We start from the raw sequence: 19,367 nt of genomic DNA, 5'->3' as shown, positions 1-19,367 counted from the left end.
GAAAATATGGTCCTAATGAGGCCAACCATGTAACTTTAAGAGTAAGATTTGAATTGTGGTCAGGTTAAGATTAGGCATTAATTGGTTATGGTTAAGGTTAGAGATTTAAGGATGTTTTGTGTTGGCTGTCCAAATAAATTGAAGTCAGTGCACGCTCCAAACCTGTGTGAACGCATGTGTGTTTAATCTCACACAGTCGATGTCTGTCCCCACACATGAAAAGTCACACTTTAGATCTTGTGTTGTCATCCACACTCACTCAATCACTATTTTTCTACCATTTTATAGGTCACTTGTGTCGATCTCAGCTGACGGGCGAAAGGTAGGGTACACCCATCACAGGGCACATAGAGACAAACAACCATCCACACTCGCAGTCAATTTGGAGTGTGTCCAATTTGCCTCCCCTAAAGCTGAATGTTTTTGGACTGTGGGAGGAAACTGGAGAACCCCGGAGGAGAACATGGGAAGAACATGTGAACTCCATGAAGAAAGGCCCTTGTTCCAACCATGCTCTTGCATGGACATTTTGGACTCAATCAACCAGATGTTCTAAACAGGTTAGGGTTAGAGCTGTGCGAGCTGTGTGAGCACATGCATCCAGTTTGGCTGCAGCCTTTGCCTGGTTTCACACTGGATGCACATATGGCCATTGAGGGCTGTTGTGGGTCTCTCTTATCATTTTGTCACACAGATTATCGACACCGCTCACACTGGCTGCATGCTCAATTTGGGAAAATAAATCTCTCTTATTTTTAACATGAGTTATTTACTGTGATAACCACCACACTTTTAACAGTAGCTGCTGGGACTCCAGATTCTGTTTACACAAACCTAGATTCTACAAAAACGTGAGGTTTCCGATGAGGGACAATAACACTCTAGACCAAGACTACACTAACATTCCAGATGCCTAAAGCCACTCCCCTGCCACATCTTGGACTTTAAGATCATCTCTCTCTGTTCCTGATCCCTGCTTATAAACATTTAATCTGTAGACAAAGACCATAAGTAAAAACATTTCAGGTGTGGACTAAGGAAGCCACTGCAGCCCTACAGGACTGTTTTGACTTGAAATTGGGGAACATTTGCAGAGGGGACTGACCTCTGCTTTACTTCATCCCTGCTGAGAGGCATCAAAAAGGCTAAATGCAAATACAAGCAGCACATTGAGGAGCATTTCAACAGCAACAACTCCAGGTATATGTGACAGGAGATCAAGACACTCACCGACTACAAGGTCACCCACACATCCGCTGACCCCTTGACAGCACATTACCTGACGCTGAACCAGTTCTTCGCCCACTTCGATCAATGCAACAGAGAGGCCCACACTATTGATTTCACAGCTCTGGGGAAGAAGCTGTCCCTGAGTCTTTTGGTGGAGGATCTGATGATCCTGTACCATTTTCCTGATGGAAGTGGTGCAAAAAGAGCGTTGCCCGGGTGGGTGGGGTCTGTTGCTATCCGTCTGGCCCTCCTCTGGAGTCGTGCGGTGTAAACAGAATCCAGATCAGGTAGACGGCGGCCCACAATCCCCTGTGCAGTTCTCACCACCCGGGCTAAGTCCTTCCTGTTTTGTGACGTGCAGCTGCCGTACCACACCGTCACACTGAGACACAGGATGCTCTCTATCGTGGCTCTGTAAAAGTTTGTGAGCAGCTGAGGAGAGAGTCCAGTCCTCTTCAGCTTCCTGAGGAAGAAGAGCCTTTGTTGGGCCTTCTTCACCAGGTGTGAAGTGTTCACACTCCATGAGAGGTCAGAGGAAATGTGGATTCCCAGGAACTTGATGTTGTCTACACGCTCCACTCCCTCTCCTTGTATGCAGAGTGGAGCGTGTTCAGTCTTCCTGGACCTCCTGTAGTCTACTATGACCTCCTTTGTTTTGGTGGTGTTCAGGATGAGGTTGTTCCTGGAGCACCATTGTGTGATGTGCTGGACCTCTTCTCTGTAGTGGGTCTCATCATTGTTGGATATGAGACCCACCACGGTGGTGTCGTCCGCAAACTTTACAACCATGTTTGTGGGATGGATGGCAGAGCACTCCTGTGTGAAGAGAGTGAAGAGGGCTGGGCTGAGCACACAACCCTGTGGCGTTCCGTGTTGAGGATCAGCGGTGCAGAGGTGGACCCCCGTATCCTAACCACCTGGGGTCTGTTGGTGAGGAAGTCGCTGATTCAGGAGCAGAGCGATGGTGCCAAACCCAGATTGTGCAGTTTCAGCGCCAACACGTCCGGGAGAACAGTGTTAAACGCTGAACTAAAGTCCACAAACAGCATCCTGACGTAGGTGTTTGGATGCTGCAGGTGAGTCAGGGTCGTGTGAAGTGCTAATGAGACAGCATCCTCCGTAGAGCGGTTCTCCCTGTAGGCGAACTGCAGACTGTCCAGGCCCGCAGGGATGGCGTCTTTGATGTACTTCAGGAGGATCCGCTCGAAGCACTTCATTATGACTGGGGTCAGGGCGACAGGACGGAAGTCATTGAGACAGGTGACAGTGGATTTTTTGGGCACAGGCACAATGATGGAGGACTTCAGGCAGACAGGGACTGAGGAGAGCTGCAGCGACATGTTGAAAATGTCCAGAAAAACTGCTGCTAGCTGATCCGCACATGACTTCAGTGTCCGACCTGACACCTTATCTGGGCCTGCCGCCTTGTTGGTGTTGATCCTCCTCAGGGTGGACGTCACCTGGTGCAGCTGCAGGGTGAGAGGCTGGTGCTGCACCTCTGGCTGAGGAAGATGTACAGTCCTTCTGCTCGGAGAGTCGAAGCGTGCGAAGAAGCTGTTTAAAGTGTCAGGCAGAGTGGGTTCGTGGCTGGCCTGCTGCTCACTACGCTTGTAGTCAGTGAGGGTCTTGATGCCTTTCCACATGTTGCGGGTGTTGTTGTCGCGGAAGTGTTCCTCGATGCGTTGCCTGTACCGATGTTTCGCCAGCTGGATGCCCTTCTTCAGTTCTTTTCGGGCTCTGCTATAAGCCAGTTTGTCTCCTACTCTGTAGGCTGCATCCCGGGCTTTTAGCAGGGACCGCACTGTGCCGTCCACCCATGGCTTCTGGTTGGGAAAAACCGTGATTGTTTTTGTGGGTAGAACAGCGTCGGTGCAGAAGTGAATGTAGGACAGCACAGATGACGTGTAATCCTCTAGGTCTGCATCCCTTTTGAACACCTCCCAGTCTGTCTGTTCAAAGCAGTCCTGTAAGGCTGCAGAAGCCTCCTCAGTCCAAACCTGGATGGTCCTGTTGGTGGGTTTGGACCTGCAGATCAGAGGTCTGTAGGCAGGAATCAGCTCCACAGAAATATGGTCTGACATGCCAAAGTGAGGTGCTGCTGCAGCCTTGTATGCCCCTTTGATGTTACAGTACAGTTGATCCAGTGTGTTATTGTCTCTTGTTGGAAACTTAATGAATTTGTGGAATTTGGGGAAGACAGCCTTTAGTTCCACATGGTTAAAGTCCCCAGCCACTATCACAGCCGCTGCTGGATTCACGTTCATTTGGCCGCTGATGAGGCAGTACAGCTCCTCCAGTGCTAGCTTAGCATTAGCTCGCGGTGGAATGTACACGGCTATGATAACAACAGAGCTGAGTTCTCTCACCAGTTTGAACGGTCTGCACTTCACTGCCAGATATTCCAGGTCGGGGGAGCAGAGTGTTGAGATGACATTCGTAGCTGTACACCAGGAGTCGTGGATTTACAGCGCCAAACCTCCGCCTTTGGACTTGTCTGAAGCTGCAGTCCTGTCGGCTCGGAACAAAGAGCAGCCGGCTAGCTCCACCGCCGCGTCGGGGATGTTGTTGTCCAGCCAGGTCTCGGTGAAAATTGCCACACAGCTGTCCATCCGATGTGAGACGATCCTCAGCTGAATTTCGTCCAGTTTGTTAGCGAGTGACCTGACGTTGGCGAGGAGGACACTGGGCAAAGCCGGTCTGTGTGGGTTAGCTTGTAGCCTAGCACGCAGCCCGCTCCGCTTACCCCGCTTTCGTTTCCGTAGCCTCCGCCGTCTCCTTGGCCACAGAGGGGGGATGGTGGGAGCCTCTATGGTCCGCTGCAGCTCCGGTGGAATAAAGTCCAGTTTTGTGGGTGAAAAAGGTCCACAGATCTTCCCTAGGTCCCAAATTTCAGCCCTTCCATATTGTATTATGGCGGATGTGGGTGAAAACACGAACAGAAACACGTAAAACACAAATGTAAACAAAAACAGCTGAGAGCCCCGAGCGGCTGCGTGTGCACGCGCCGCCGCCATAGCACATTATCCGCCGCCATAGCACATTAAGGTCATTTAGCAGAGGTTTTCACCACCATCCTCAACCACTCGCTATTGCAGTCTTCAGTTCCCAACTGCCTTGAGTCAGCCACCATCGTTCCAGTGTCCAAGAACACAGTGAGCTGCTTGAACGACTATCGCCCAGTTGCTTTAACTCCCATCATCACCAAATGATGGAAGTTTTGAGAGACTCATCCTGTCTTACATTAAGGCCACCATTCCTGTAGACCTTGATCCACACTAGTTTGCATAAAGGGCAAAGATGTCAACAGAGGATGCCATAATAACAGCTTTCAGTATGTCCTCAGCCTCCTCCTCTACTCCCTCTTCACACTTCACTGGCGTGGTTACATGTGGTCTGCAGTTATGAGACCTTGAATGAACTGTCCAATTTTCTTATACAATGTTGAGTCGACTTATGGTAGTGAAATTAAATTTTATTTGAATAGTGCCAAATCACAACATTTTCATCTGAAGAATATGTACATAGTAAGACCCATTCACACCAGCAACACCATTGTCAAATTTGCTGACCACACCACCATCAATGAATAAGCCTACAGGGAGGAGATCTGGCATGTGAGGCGATGGTGAGACAATAACAACCTGATCCTGAACCCAGCCAAGACCATGGAGGTGATAATAGATTTCTAGCCCTCTAAATTGACAGAGAGGAGGTAGAGAGGGTCAAGAGCTTCAGGTTTATTGTGATCTGTTAGGATATGTGTCTCTCCTCCTGTTTCCTCTTCCCCTTTCCCTTCTTGTTCTATGGCTGTCTGTCTGTTTTCCCCTACAAGTGTGGGTGGGTGTGTTTGTGGGAGTGTCTGTTTGTCTATTCCCCTGCAGGCTGGCTGGAGAAACCCCATTATCTATTTTCCTCCACTACCTCCAACTCACCTCCTGATTGCCACCACCCTCTGTACCTGTTAAACAGCCCTGACCTTCCTACCGGTCTTCGCCTGATTCTTTGTTCTTCATACCAGTAACTCAAGTTCCTAATGCTCGTTGAACTACGTTGAAATACGTTGAACACTTACCAGTCCCTTTTGTTCCTGTCTGCTCAGATCAGCCTGTCTCCCTCCTTTGTGTTTTTGTATGCTGCATCTTTCGTTTTGGCCTCATCCAGAGATCAAGATTTTTATCCAGCCTTGTTTTCGGCTTTGTGTTGTTTTTGGGACTCCTTGTGTTAGCATTTTTTGTTAATAAAGACCCTTTTGCTTTAGCTTTTTGACTGAGTCTTTGTGTCTGCGCTTTGGGGTTCTGTTCTTGCCTGGCATCAGCCTAACAGGATCCACATCTGGCAAAAGGCAGGGTTTCCTGGACAGGTCGCCAGTCCATCACAGGAACACGTACAGACAAACAACCATTCACTCTCACACTCACACCTATGGTCAATTTAGAGTGTCCAATTTGCCTAATCCCCAAATCTGCATGTTTTTTGACTGTGGGGAAAAAAATGTTGAACCCGGAAGAAACCCATGCACACACGGGGAGAACATGCAAACTCCATGCAAAAAGGCACAATAAATATCACTGTTCTATTATATTATTGCTAAAATCTGAAGACGCAATCAAACAACTGAAGCCTGAAAACAATCACCAAGTAAAGGCCTTGTCTGTCAGATGACCAAATAGCTGACATAGAGTGGGAGGGAATCTATAGTTATAAAAAAAAGTTATATAAAGCAGTGATAACACACTTATACATGCAGACACTTGGGTGATGGAGATCTCAGCTCTCTTTATTGGCCTGAGATTAGCTCTGGGTTTGTTTGAACTGAACTCAGCTCTTGTCTTCAATGGCTCAGGTTGGTCTGAAACAAAAGTCTGAGTTCACGGTTGAGCCAAGGTCTGGTGCCGGGATCAGTACTGTGAAATGTAAGCTGCTGGGGAAAGCTCATAGCTCTTGGGTTCTGGGCAGTCCTTGGGTACCTTGGCCTATTGGCCATCTTGTGTTTCATGTTAGCTGTCCTGTCTCGAAAACTACCTGACAATTTTAATGAAGCCAAGCTCATTACCTTCAGCATGTTGATATTTGGTGCACTCTGGGTCACATTTATCCCTGCTTACGTCAGTAAATCTACTGTGGCTGTGGAGATATTTGCCATCCAGGCCTCCAGTTTTGGACTGGATTGTTGTGCATTTTTGCTCCAAAAAATGTTTTGTCATATTGTTTCGGCCAGCGAACAACACCAAGAAAAGTTTGAAGTGTAAAATAACTTATCACTTATAAAGTTTGGGTCACAACATATCACAATTTTGAGTTTGTCATTTGTAATAATAATAATAATAATACATTTTATTTGGAGGCGCCTCTCTGGGCACTCGAGGACACCGTACAATACATAAATAAATAAAAACACTAAGAAAAAAAAAAAAATAAGAAACAGATAAGAAAAGACAATGTAGATAGTTAAGTGGGGTAGGCAGTTCGGAATAGGTGAGTTTTTAGTCTTGTTTTGAAGAGTGTGAGAGAGTCCAAGTTCCTGAGGTCCAGTGAGAGTGCGTTCCAGATTTGGGGGGCAGAGCGGCTGAAAGCCCTGCTCCCCATGGTGACGAGGCGGGCGGGAGGGACAGAGAGGTGGACAGAGGAGGCAGATCTGAGGGAACGGGAAGGGGTGGCGATGTGGAGGAGTTCGGACAGATAAGGAGGGGAAAGGTTGTGGATGGCCTTGAACGTAAACAGGAGGATTTTGAAGTCGATGCGGAGTTTGACTGGGAGCCAGTGGAGTTGCAGCAGAACAGGGGTGATGTGGTGGATGGAGGGGGTTCTGGTGATGATCCGAGCTGCAGAGTTCTGAACCAGTTGGAGTTTATGGAGGTATTTGTGAGGTAGACCAAAGAGAAGGGAGTTGCAGTAGTCGATGCGGGAGGTGACAAGGCTGTGTACAAGAATGGCAGTGGAGTGGGGAGAAAGGGAGGGGCGGAGGCGATTAATATTGCGTAGGTGGAAGTATGCAGACCGGGTGATGTTATTGATATGGGATTGGAATGATAATGTGCTGTCGAGGATGACACCCAGACTCTTAACCTGGGGGGAGGGGGAGACAGAGGAGTGGTCGATAGTGAGGGAAAAACTCAGTTTTTGAGAGGATTGATTTGGTACCAATTATAAGGAATTCGGTTTTATCACTGTTGAGTTTAAGGAAGTTGGAGGAGAACCAAGATTTGAGCTCGGTGAAGCAGTCAGTGAGGGAGGAAGGTGGGAGAGTGGAATTTGGTTTGCTGGAGAGGTAGAGCTGGGTGTCATCCGCATAGCAATGGAAATTAATGTTATATTTATGGAAGATATTGCCAAGAGGAAGGAGGTAGATGATGAAGAGAAGGGGCCCCAGGACAGAGCCCTGGGGCACACCAGTGGTGATGGGGGACCAGTCGGAACTGAAGGGTTGGAGTTGGATGAACTGAGTGCGGCCTGAGAGGTAGGATTTAAACCAGTCAAGGGGTGTGTGTGAAATACCAATGGAGATTAATCTGTTGAGGAGGATAGCGTGAGAGATGGTGTCAAAGGCCGAACTCAGATCGAGGAGGATGAGGATAGTGAGTAAACCAGAGTCGACTGCCAGGAGGAGGTCGTTTGTGATTTTGATTAGTGCAGATTCAGTGCTATGGAGGGGGCGGAAACCAGATTGGAATTGTTCGTACAGGTTGTTAAGGGTTAGGTGGGAATGAATTTGGGAAGCAACAGTTTTTTTCGAGGATTTTGGAGAGGAAAGGTAGATTGGAGATGGGACGAAGATTATTGTAATTATTAGGATCAGCACCAGGTTTTTTCAATATTGATGGCAGCAGTTTTGAAGAGTGTAGGAACAGTTCCAGTGGAGAGTGAGGAGTGGATAATGGCAGAGATGAGGGGGAGGAGAGAGGGTAGGCAGGCTTTCACCAGAACTGTGGGGAGAGGATCTAGCTGACAGGTGGAGGGCTTGGACTGTAGGATGAGGTCTGAGATATCTGAGTCAGAGGGAAGCTGAAAGAAGGAGAATGGGTGAGATGTCAGACAGGGTTCTGGAGAGGTGCTGAGGGAGGAGCTTGGGCCTAGGTGCAGGTGGATCTGATGAATTTTCTGGTTGAAAAAGGACATCAGGGAGTTACAGGAAGCAGTTGAGTACAAGTGTTGGGGGGGAGAGGCTGGGGGTCTGAGGATATTGTTGAGAAGAGAAAACAGTGACTTGGAATTGCCTTCATTTGAACAGATTATGCCGGAGTAGTAGTTGAGTTTTGTTTGAGAAATATAGTCCTTATAATGTAAAATGTGATTTTTGTGCATGTCTTTGTGAACAACAAGACCAGTTTTCTTGAACAGTCGGTCGAGCTGTCGTCCTTTGGCTTTCATTTGCCGTAGTTCAGAGGTGAACCAAGGGGCCGAGGTGGTGAAGGAGACGGACCTGGTTTTCATAGGAGCGAGAGAATTAAGAATGGTGGTGAGGCCGTTGTTGTAGTGGGAAGCCAAGTCGTCGGGGGTGGATGAACTGTGAGTGTTCAGGAGACAGCTGATACCAGAGGAAAGTGCATCAGGATTAATTTTCCTAATGTTACGGAATGAGATAACGCGTGAGGGCTTTGTTGAGGACAGAGAGAGTTTGACATTGAATGACAGTAGCAAATGATCAGTTATAGGAAGTTCATCAGCAATACAGTTGGAGGGAATGAGACCAGAACAAAAAACTAAATCCAGAATGTGACCCTTTGAATGAGTGGGGAAATCAATATGCTGTTGGAAGCCAAAGCTGTCAAGACAGGATGCAAAGTCACGGGTAAGAGGGAGATTGATATTGTCCATATGTATGTTGAAATCCCCCAGCATTATTACATTTGGGGAAAGTGTGGTTAGGTGGGTGAGTGGAGCAGCAAAGTCATTAATGAAGTTATTGTTTGCTTTAAGGGGGGCGGTAAACAGTTGCAACGATGCTGGGAACTGGACCAGACAGTTGACACACAGTTGATTCAAACGAGTTGAAGGTGGGAGCAGATACCGGTAGGACTTTCCACTTCTCGCGGTGAATTATCGCGAGACCTCCACCGCATCCGGAGCCACGAGGTTGACAGTTGTAAACAAACCAAGGGGGCGTGGACTCGTTGAGTTGGGAAAAGTCGTTCGGTTGTTGCCATGTCTCGATCAAGCAAAGAAAGTCAAACTTACGGTCAGTAAGGAGATCCTGGATAAGATGCCCCTTGCTCGTAAGTGAGCGGATGTTTAGTAGACCGAAGTGGACCGGGGTGGTGTTGCATTTTCCAGTAGCGTTAGCAGACCTAGCAAGGCTGGCTAACACGGTGTGATCAACAACCCGGCCGGTGTTACGTGGAGGGCGTCGTGTGGAGGACCAGATGGATTTTATTGGTTTGAAGTTGTCAAAGTGGAAGCTTCGACAAGATCTGCGATGGATATATCTCCGACGAGGCAGGAAAAAGATTTCCGGATGAAGGAGAGTTGCCGGTGGAGGCTTGAGCGGGTAAAGACGGAGCCGATGGAGTTCAGCCGCTGAGTACTGGAGGAGTCCTGTCACCGGTTGATGGAGAAGCGACAGGAGAAACCAGACGAGGATCCCCGTATAAAGCCTACGAGCCCACATTGTATACGGGGACCCAGATGACTTAGGCCGTCAGGTGAACAGGTGAACAGCCCAGGTAAATGGCTCGAAGCCGAGGCAGTGGGATAATGTTAGCTAGCTCACACAGATGCACAGAGATGTCAGATGAATCATCGATGGTGCGGCCAGGTAAGCAATCTGTCTCTTACTTGAGTGTTGAGAACAGTTGCACAGTCCAACAATAGAAGAGCTCAGAAGTATACATGTTTAAAAAGTTAAAGGTTAAAAGTTATCGGCGAGCAGCGGCGCCAGTGTTCACTCGTGCCGTCATTTATTATAATTGTTACATTGTTACATTGTAGGGTGTATCCAGTCTTTAGGGAACATTGGCCCTGATGGTATCTAATCATGAGGCCGACTCCCATGTGATCCGGTTGAGTGATGTAAGGGCATGGGGGCATTGCCAGTTGACATGTAAAATAGTGTGTTGTTCATGTAGTGTGCTGATGACACACTACATGAAGTGACATCATCTGACACACACATACACACACAGAAGATCTTAAGGGAGTGTGCCAGAGTGTTTCATCAAAAAGTTCACACCAGAGAACAAACATTAACAAAGGTTAATCTAAGACATGTAAGTTTAGGAAGGAGTTAAACTTATAAACACAGAATTTGCTTATTTATACATTTACACATTTTTCACATGATCATTTTGTTCATGTTTTCTTTGTTTCTTTGTTCATGTATTCTTTTTTTTTTTAAATCATAATTTAGAAATCATGTTGATCATGTGGTCCGGGAAATTGGACGTTTTACTCTTTGATGCCAGTGGATTGGAGTACACTGGAGTGCATAAAATAATGTAACATAACATGACATGACATGACGTTCTCTAACATAAGGCTTATATCCATTTTAAATGACAAAACCGGGTCTTTCCAGAAAATCTTCAAATTTTGCCATAAATGCAGTGTGTCTGTGTTGGGGGGGGGGTGGGGGGGGGGACGGGGGGGTCTACTGGAAGGGCAGAACACAAAAATATAAATTTAAATGCTCACTCACTAATCTTCCACTGCTTTATCCTCCATATGAGGGTCACGGGGAGCACTGGTGCCACTCTCACACTCACAGTATTTAGACTATCCAATTTGCCTCATCCCTAAATCTGCATGTTTTTGGACTGTGAGAGGAAACCAGAGAACCCAGAGTAAACCCACCAGTAAACTGTGGCCAAATATAAAAAAATACTGGTATCCCTTGAAGAAAACACAATACAAGATTTTACACTCTTAGAAGCAACTACCTGCTGGTCGCTAACTTAATTGCCAAAGCAGCAGATAAAGGTATTTGACCCTCGTTACCAGCACCCTGGTCGTGAACCGTTGAACCGGTGAAAACGAACGCTGAGAGATGTAAACTCCACACAGAAAAGCCCCTGACCAAACCAGAATTCAAACTGGTGCCAATCTTGCTGTGAGGCAACAATGTTAGACACTTTCAAGTCTTTATTTCAGGTGAATTATTTATATTTATATTTCTTTCTTCAAGATATACAATAAAGTGATGAGATCAATGTAATCATTCAATTTCTTAGACACTACAATTTAAATTTTTACACCTGTGACTACAGGCTGAAACAACATTTAACAATAAAAATGCTATTTCCTGGATAATTTGTGTTTGATCATTTCTTTTCTTTCCCCATCAGGTGCTGTTTTGTATTCTTTTCAGGCTTCAGTAAAATAATGTAACTCTTTGGAGCAAACAGGCAGAACAATAAGCCAAAGCTGGAGGCCAAGATGGCAAATGACTCAACTGCATCTGCATAATTTCCCGGGGAGCTGATGTAAGCAGGGATGAATGCTAGCCATACAGCACAGAAGATCAGCATGCTGAATGTGATGAACTTGGCCTCATTGAAGTTTCCCGGCAACTTTCGAGCCAGAAAAGCCAACACAAAGCACAGACAGGCCTGTAGACCAATATATCCAAGAACACACCAGAAAGCCAGGCTAGAGCCCACACTACACTCCAGTATGATCTTTGAATGTTCATATTGTGTATTTCTGGATGGAAACGGGGGAGAATCAATTAGCCAGGCAGCACAGATAACCACCTGAACCAGAGTACAGCTGGAGATAATGGTCCTCTGCTGTTTAGGCCCCAGCCACTTCATGATGTTTTGCCCTGGCCTGGTGGCAGTGAATGCAGTAAGTACCACCAGGGTCTTCCCCAGGATGCAGGAAATACACAGTGAAACTGTGATGCTAAAGGCAGTGTGGCGCAGCATGCAGGACCAATATGTTGGCTTTCCAATGAAAAGCAGAGAACACAGGAAACATAGAGTCAGTGCAAACAGTATGAAGAAACTGAGCTCAGAGTTATTCACACGGACGATGGCTGTGTGTCTGTAACAGAAGAAGACTCCACAGACAGCCAGAGTGAAGCAGGCGCCCACAACAGACATCACTGTCAGGGCTATTCCCAATGAATCGAAGGTCAAGTACTCCACTTTCTTGGAGATGCAGGCTGTTCTGTCGTTGTTTGACCAGAAGTCCTCAGGACACATTGCACAATCTACTGAGTCTAAAGGGAAGAAAGTATGAACAATTTTCAGTATTGCATTACTTCTCTACTGCAATTGTAAGAATGAATTTCCTTTGTCTTTTTATTGTTCAGCTCAAACTCACTTGTCAAATTGCTAATTTTGCCGCTGTCACATGGTACACAGTCAAAGCAGCAGATAGGCTCCCCACGACGGACAGCCTTCCGGGAGCCTGGAAGACAACTGGCACTGCACACAGACACTGGCACCTAGAGTGGAAAGACCATGTGCTGATATTGGTTAATTTTATTGGTTAATCTATTGACAGGTGGAAAATTCCTCAAAACCACTTGTCAATGAAGTATTTGTTACTTCTAGTGTTTCTCAATTGTGTTTAACACAGTGTTTTGAGTTGTATGTTGGTTATATATATTTGGTCAGCAGATGTCAGTTTAGTTTACAGGTATGCCGGTAGTTAGCAAACAACCTTTTGATGGTCACATGGTTACAAGCTGTACACTTAAGGCTGGGTTACTGCCCATAAGCTATTGCATAACCTGTGGTTCTGTTAAATATATTTAGCTGTAGATCTATGAGAGCTCTTTCGGAAGCATTTTACGTCATGAAGAATGATTCATTCATTGTCTACCGCTATATCCTGCACAAGAGGGTCGTGGGGCACCAAAGCCAATCCCAGCTGACATAAGACAAAAGGCGGGGTCAGACCCAGGACGGGTCACCAGACCAGCATACAGAGACAAACAACCATTCACTCTTAGATTCCATAAAGAAAGATCTATGAGGAAAACAACAGTGGATAATACTGTAGGTCACCAAACACATCACAGCTGGGCTTTGAATCGCCGTTGTGTATGAAAACAAATGACCCCGTATCAGATCCAGTCTGTTCTGTCCATGTGACTTACCTCCATCTCAACCTACAGAACTTCAACAGATGGCATCTGATGAAAGTAAAAACACAGTGTGAGCAGCTTGCCTCACTCTGATGTCCTGCCCACATTATCCTGTCCTCCTGGATCAACAGCTCCTCACCAACAGCCTTGGTTCCATCAAACAAACCCACATTGACAAATTCAATGTTTCCTTCTGTGCCTCTCTGCCAGTTGATGATATCATAATAGGGTACAGAGTCTCCCTTGGCATCAAAGTCAACCTCTTCACCAGCAATGTGAAAGTTCACTTCCTGGAGGTAGTGTTGTAGCTTGAAAATTAGAAAGGAAAAATATTCCATTTAATAAAACATTTAAAATTCCCTACATGCACAACAAAGGCTTATTTGTTACTATTATTATTATTCAAATCTGTATTAGTGAGCACTCCAGATGTTTTCAGATCATCTCTCAGGTGAAGACACCTAATGTGGCATCCTGGGTCGGCGTGGTTACATGTGGTCTGCAGTCATGAGACCTTGAATGAACTGTCCAATTTTCTGAAACAATGTTGAGTCGACTTATGGTAGTGATATTCAATTTTATTTGAGTAGTGCCAAATCACAACATCTTCATCAAGTATGTGTACATAGTAAGACAGAAAATGAATAGGAGCTCAACTCCTCCCTCCCATTCCACAGCTAGCAAGACGCTCTTTCTGCTACCTCCCCAACCTACGGACAGCTGCCCAGTCTCCCCCATCCTGCTATTCCTAGGGCTGTGAGTGTCTTCCACACAGATTGTGCAGGAAAACCCCTATATCTGACCTCAACTGGGAATAGCCAAGTCTGCCAACGTGGTCCTGATAGTTGGAAGCTTTCCTCCCATAGGCCTCGTCATATCCCTCTTCCCACGGGACTGTCAGTTCAATCAGGATGATCTTTCTTGCCTCCTCAGACCACCACTGAGGCCAGATGTGGCCTTAGTGGTGTTTGCACAACCTTGGGGAGGAGTAGTCTCCTTCCCAGGTTCACCTTCATCTCCCAGGATTGCGCTTCTTGGAGGAGGCAATCTTTGGTTTTCTTGGAGGCTGATGGTTTCTCCCCTTCTCTGTAGAACTGTATGGATGGTGTTGGACTCATACTGTTCTGCTGCTTATTCTGTCTCTCCCGCTCCAAGATGTCGGCCAGTGCACAAAGAACCTTATCATGGCGCCACCTGTATCTTCCCTGGCTGAGCGCTGTCTTGCATCTCGCCAGTATATGCACCATTGTTTCTCTCCCATTGCATAGCCTACACAATGGGTCCTCCCTCATTCCCCATCTGTGGTGGTTCATGGTGACAGAAGGGAGCAGTGAACGGAGCAGGAAAGAGATGCAAAAGGGGTTTAGTCTCTAAATCTCAGGCTTCGTGAGCTTCTGCTTCGGCAGGTCCCACTTTGTCCATGTTCCTTGTGATCCGAGTTCGACAGCCCTAGATCTGCACCTTTCTTTCTCCAAGTGTTGGACCTCGACTTGGATCATGTTCCTCCTGCCTTTGGTCTGCTTTTCCACACTGCTGGAAGTGGGTGGATCCGAGTCCTTGCCTTCCTACACAAGGGTTCTCGATGATGTCCTTTAGCTTCAGCGCATTTTCAGCTCTTGCCACTAATGTGTCAGCTGCCCACTTGCGTCCTGATCTCATAGGGACGCCTGCACTTATGACCTTCTAATCCATGGAGTCTTGATAGATCATCACGACCCTGCACTTTGCCACCTTGAACTCTTCAACCACTGATGATAGGGATAGTTGTAACAGTCATTTGTCTGCCTGATTCTCTGTCCTGAAAACATTGCATCTGTCAGTCAGGGATGTGTTGTACCATTTCCTTAGGCACTTAATTGGGTTTTCCTCAATTGATGGTATCGTCTCCCCCTGGACTCGCAGCTGGAAGATGGAACTTGCTGGTAACTTTTCTCCTTCTAATCACCATGCTTCTTGATTTCCTTGACTTGAACTTGATCCGAGCCCACGTTGCCATGTCATCAAGTGCCTTCAGGATCCATATTTCTTGCACATGGGTTGAAGTTGTTACAGTAAGGTCGTCCATAAAACCTCTTATTGGAGGTTGGCGGGTGCTGGACTCCATTAATGGTCCTCTGGATTCCTTTCCTGCAGCGGTTATGAACAGGTTCATTCCCATGACAAACAGGATGAGGGAGATGGTGCAGCCTGTTACGATTCCCTTTTCAAGTTCCTGCCACTGAGTTGTGAAATGGGCAGTTTTGAAAGTAGCTGGAAATCATTCCCCTGATGACTTTCCTTGGCCTCCCGGATCAGCTGGTTGAGGGTGCCCGTATGTTCCAAGAACCCACACAAATCTGGAATGCTGCCCCTCTGGACTGAAGTGTCAACATATTTGCTCTTCACCATGAAGACATTCATCCTTTTTGCTAGGAAAAAAAGAATATCTTGCATTCAACACTTAGGAGAGAAATGGTTTGGAACTGGCTGAGTCCATTTCCTTAGGTACGAAACACCCCTCTGCTCTTTCCAGGACAATGGAATGATGCCTTTTGTTCATTTCCTCCACAGTTTCCATAACCTGCAGAGGAGCATTGGGCATCTCTGGTATACTTTATAAGGTAAAGCACTTGGTCCTGGCGCAGATGCTGAACGGGCTTTCTGTACACTGTCCTGGACTTCTCTCCATGTTGGTTCGCTGGTGCCAAGCTCTTCCTCAGGAGTTTCAGCAGTTCAGCTAATCTTTAGGTGTGCACTACAGGCTTGGTTCCTGAGGTTGTCATTGTGGCTCACCTTAAGGAGCTCCTCCACAATGTCCTAAGGGCTGTTTCCATAGCCGTAACTGTTGTGTCCCCCCCGAAACACCTAGTCAGCCTCTCAGGAGACTCTGGGGGTATTGCTCATTGTTCTATTCCATAGCTTTGGTTGGTGCCCTCTTGCGAGTGCTGTGGTCGAGGTTGCTGGCCTCGCCCACCCACACCTCCATCTCAACCTAAAGCCCAGTCTTCCTGGAAGTCACTGGTAACCCAGGGAAAAAAACTATTGTTTGTATTATGTAGAGATTGTAGTAGAGATTGTAGTAAAGGTGTAGTGCTCAGTAATCCAAATTTGAACAAAACAGTTTGAGAGAGATAAATCTTATGTTTGCATACAGGAAGTCTTGTAAATTTAACTAAACTTCATGGATAATGGAAGCAACAACAAGTGTTGCAATATGTTTCAATATGTGCATTCCAGTGTCTATTGAATTCCAAAACAAACACACTCGTTCTACTTAATAAGGTACTGATTAGGTGCTCACCTGAACCAAATCTTATTTTACTATTACATTGCTGTCAGTCATCGTAATTGGAGAAAAAAATCATTTGAATCAAACAGTTTGAAACTGAAGGTTATTAGTAGGGCTCAAGTCATGTAAAGCTAGAAAAAAGCCCTTCTGTCTGAATCCCACCTACAATACTTGCAAGGCCCACCATTGGACTTTGACTCACTGTGTGTAATAGTAAAGAAATAGTGGATGATACAGTACCTGCCAAGGGTGTATGTTGTTGCTCTGAGCACATGAGTTGTTCTGGAAAGGCCCCCTCCCTGGCTGACAGAGAAGGAGGTTGTGCAGGGAATGAGCAATGGCATATACACCCTTATAGACATTATAGGCGACTCTAGGGCTGGATGTATTCATGTAGGCAGAGTGTTGTTCCAGCAAAGACTCCTGCCCTGAGCAGGTTGGCATCTGGCTGACAGAGGATGGAAAAGGACTGCAACCATACAGAGACTCCCACAGCTCATGCACCAGCACATTGTCAGGATATCTCTTAGGGTTTACTGTCTGCAGGAAGTCACCCAGTCTGGAGATATGACCTTTTCTGATGCCGAACCCAATGGTTCCTCCCATGTAAGGGTAATACTCTCTCCCTGAAAAGACTGATGCTGTGACCAAGGCTTCACTCGCCACCCACTGGATTCCAGTGATGTTCTGAGTCATGAGGTCTCTCAAGAAAGGTGTCATCTCCCCCTCAGCTGCAAATACCACCACCACTTTTGCATTAGCGCTATGCATCACCTGTACAGACGGTCAGATAATGTAGATGTAGACAGGGTTTTACAAGGACACTAAAAAAAACTGAGTGACATTAAGAATTACGCAGATGAACACTGTGAAAACCAACTCGTATTACTATAGACTGTGTTCATTTTGAAAAAAGAAACAACGTTTTGAGCTGATGCCCAGCTGGTGCTTTTTGCCAAAGTCAGGTCATGTTTTGTTTACGTGACATTATTCATCTTCCTTGTGTTATGAGCTCTTCATTTTCTGGACATTGTCTTGTGTTTTACAATTCTGATCCTTTTGTCAGTGTTGATTGAAAGCACATGTACTGACCTATTATTGATTTAATTACAGTGCCCACAGTGTTTTCATACCTTCATGATCCTTAGTCCCGCCTGGCGAGTGTAGAGCAGAGGAATAATTTCTTGGTAAGCTACACATACTTTGGTGTCCTGTAATTCTCTCAATAAACCTTTTACAGCAAAGCGGCCATAATCATGGTCTCCTCGCAGCAGCCCCACCCAAGTCCAGTTAAAGTGCACTAGCAGCTGTGCAATGGCTTTCACCTGGGCTCAACAGAAAAAGACTATCAACTCACTCACAGTTACATATCACAGACATTAAAAAACTCTCATAAAAGAAAAGCAATATCTTCATAAATTATTTGGTGTTGTGCCCTGTTATAACATGTCTGTATTCTGTAAATGATAAAGCATGGAAGTTTGGCAGAACATAGAAATATTGATGTGTTATTGAATAGGGACCAAACACATAAGCACTGTTAATAAAATGTAAGCAGTGCTGTATATATAAGACTCTTAAACAAGCAGAAAGACTTACAATGAAAAAGACATCAACAAACATCAATAATAAGGATTAAAACAATAAAGGATTATCAACCGTGATTATTATAATGACCAAACCTGAAAAGAACACTAACATAATATAAGAAAGAGGAGAACTTATATATTTAAATCCATTTCTTAGTGTTTGGAGATTTGCCTTTTTTTATTCATAGTTTTAATTTGACAGTTTAAAGCTTTAAAGGTAGTTGTAATAATTATTTCTGATGACAAAGTAGTAAATGTGTTGAGCTTTGACTGAAAACAGTAACTGACCACATGTTTTACATTTTACCTGGTAGTCATCATTAGGAATTACTCTGAAGAAGGATGGATATTTTTGTCTGTCTGACAAACATGCACATGAAGAAAAGTAGCTGATCTGTGTAAAAACAGTGCAGTGTTACTGAGAAAAGAAAATAATAACATTTTTGTGATGATTGACGTAAATAAAAGTCACTGTTACCATGGGGATCCTGAATGGCTGCAGGATTCTTGACACAACAATAGACTGAGCAGATCCAGAAGCCCCAATCACAGCGAGGAGTGATGAGGCATTTGTGCACATAGAAGAGTTTTCCTCACTCACCCCATTCAGCATCGATAAAACAGCTCTCTGTACTGTTAGTGGATATCCACATGAATCAAAGATTCTGTAGCCCAGTGTGTGATTCGGCAACAGTACTGGATTCTGGTTTATCTCCTCCACTGCCAGTCTCATAGTCTGAGCCCACCGGAAAGCCCTGGGATCAATTCTGTGGCTGATACAGATGAATGTATTCTGTTAATTTAAAAACTCTTATGATTATAAATACATTCAGTCCATTTAATATTAAGAGTGCAAACTTAGACATAATTCACAGGAAAAAGTAAGTCAAATCCTCCCACTATCATCTATGAAACTCACCCATTACAATTTATCGGTGGTGGTCTGTAGGTGCCGTTAAGGTCTGGCATTTTCAGATTAAAATGCAGGGGGAAAATCCCACCGATGACATAGTCCCCCTGGATCACAAAGCCTGGCTGGAAGCTGTTTAGAAGAGTGCACTTTGAGGCTGCTGGTGGAGCTGCAGTGGTGATGCTGGAAAGTGAGCTATCAGTTAAAGTGAGGACACTGACAGCAAAGTAAAGCAAAGAAAATAAAGCAAGTGAAGTCATAATGTTTCTCTGGGCTGAGGAGAGAATGAGAGGGACAGAGCAAAAGATAAGGCACTTTATAATGTAGTATTACACCTTCTCA

General features: G+C 45.6%; 1 protein-coding gene across 1 annotated transcript; it reads right to left on the bottom strand.

The window, feature by feature from the left end:
- Window positions 1-11,423: 11,423 nt before the first annotated feature.
- Window positions 11,424-19,099, bottom strand: LOC131462448 (extracellular calcium-sensing receptor-like). Its single transcript, XM_058633690.1, has 8 exons — window positions 19,035-19,099; window positions 18,594-18,882; window positions 18,423-18,509; window positions 17,660-17,851; window positions 16,767-17,300; window positions 13,342-13,566; window positions 12,490-12,613; window positions 11,424-12,385 (listed from the first exon to the last, which is right to left on the bottom strand). The coding sequence occupies exons 1-8, from the start codon at window positions 19,082-19,084 to the stop codon at window positions 11,484-11,486; spliced, it is 2,403 nt and encodes an 800-aa protein (XP_058489673.1). The 5' UTR covers window positions 19,085-19,099; the 3' UTR covers window positions 11,424-11,483.
- Window positions 19,100-19,367: the final 268 nt, after the last annotated feature.

The sequence above is a fragment of the Solea solea genome, chromosome 7 (genome assembly GCF_958295425.1).
Source record: "Solea solea chromosome 7, fSolSol10.1, whole genome shotgun sequence".
Classification (NCBI taxonomy): Eukaryota; Metazoa; Chordata; class Actinopteri; order Pleuronectiformes; family Soleidae; genus Solea; species Solea solea.
The sequence above is the reverse complement of the archived record's forward strand: the minus strand, read 5'-3'. Positions and strand labels throughout refer to the sequence as shown.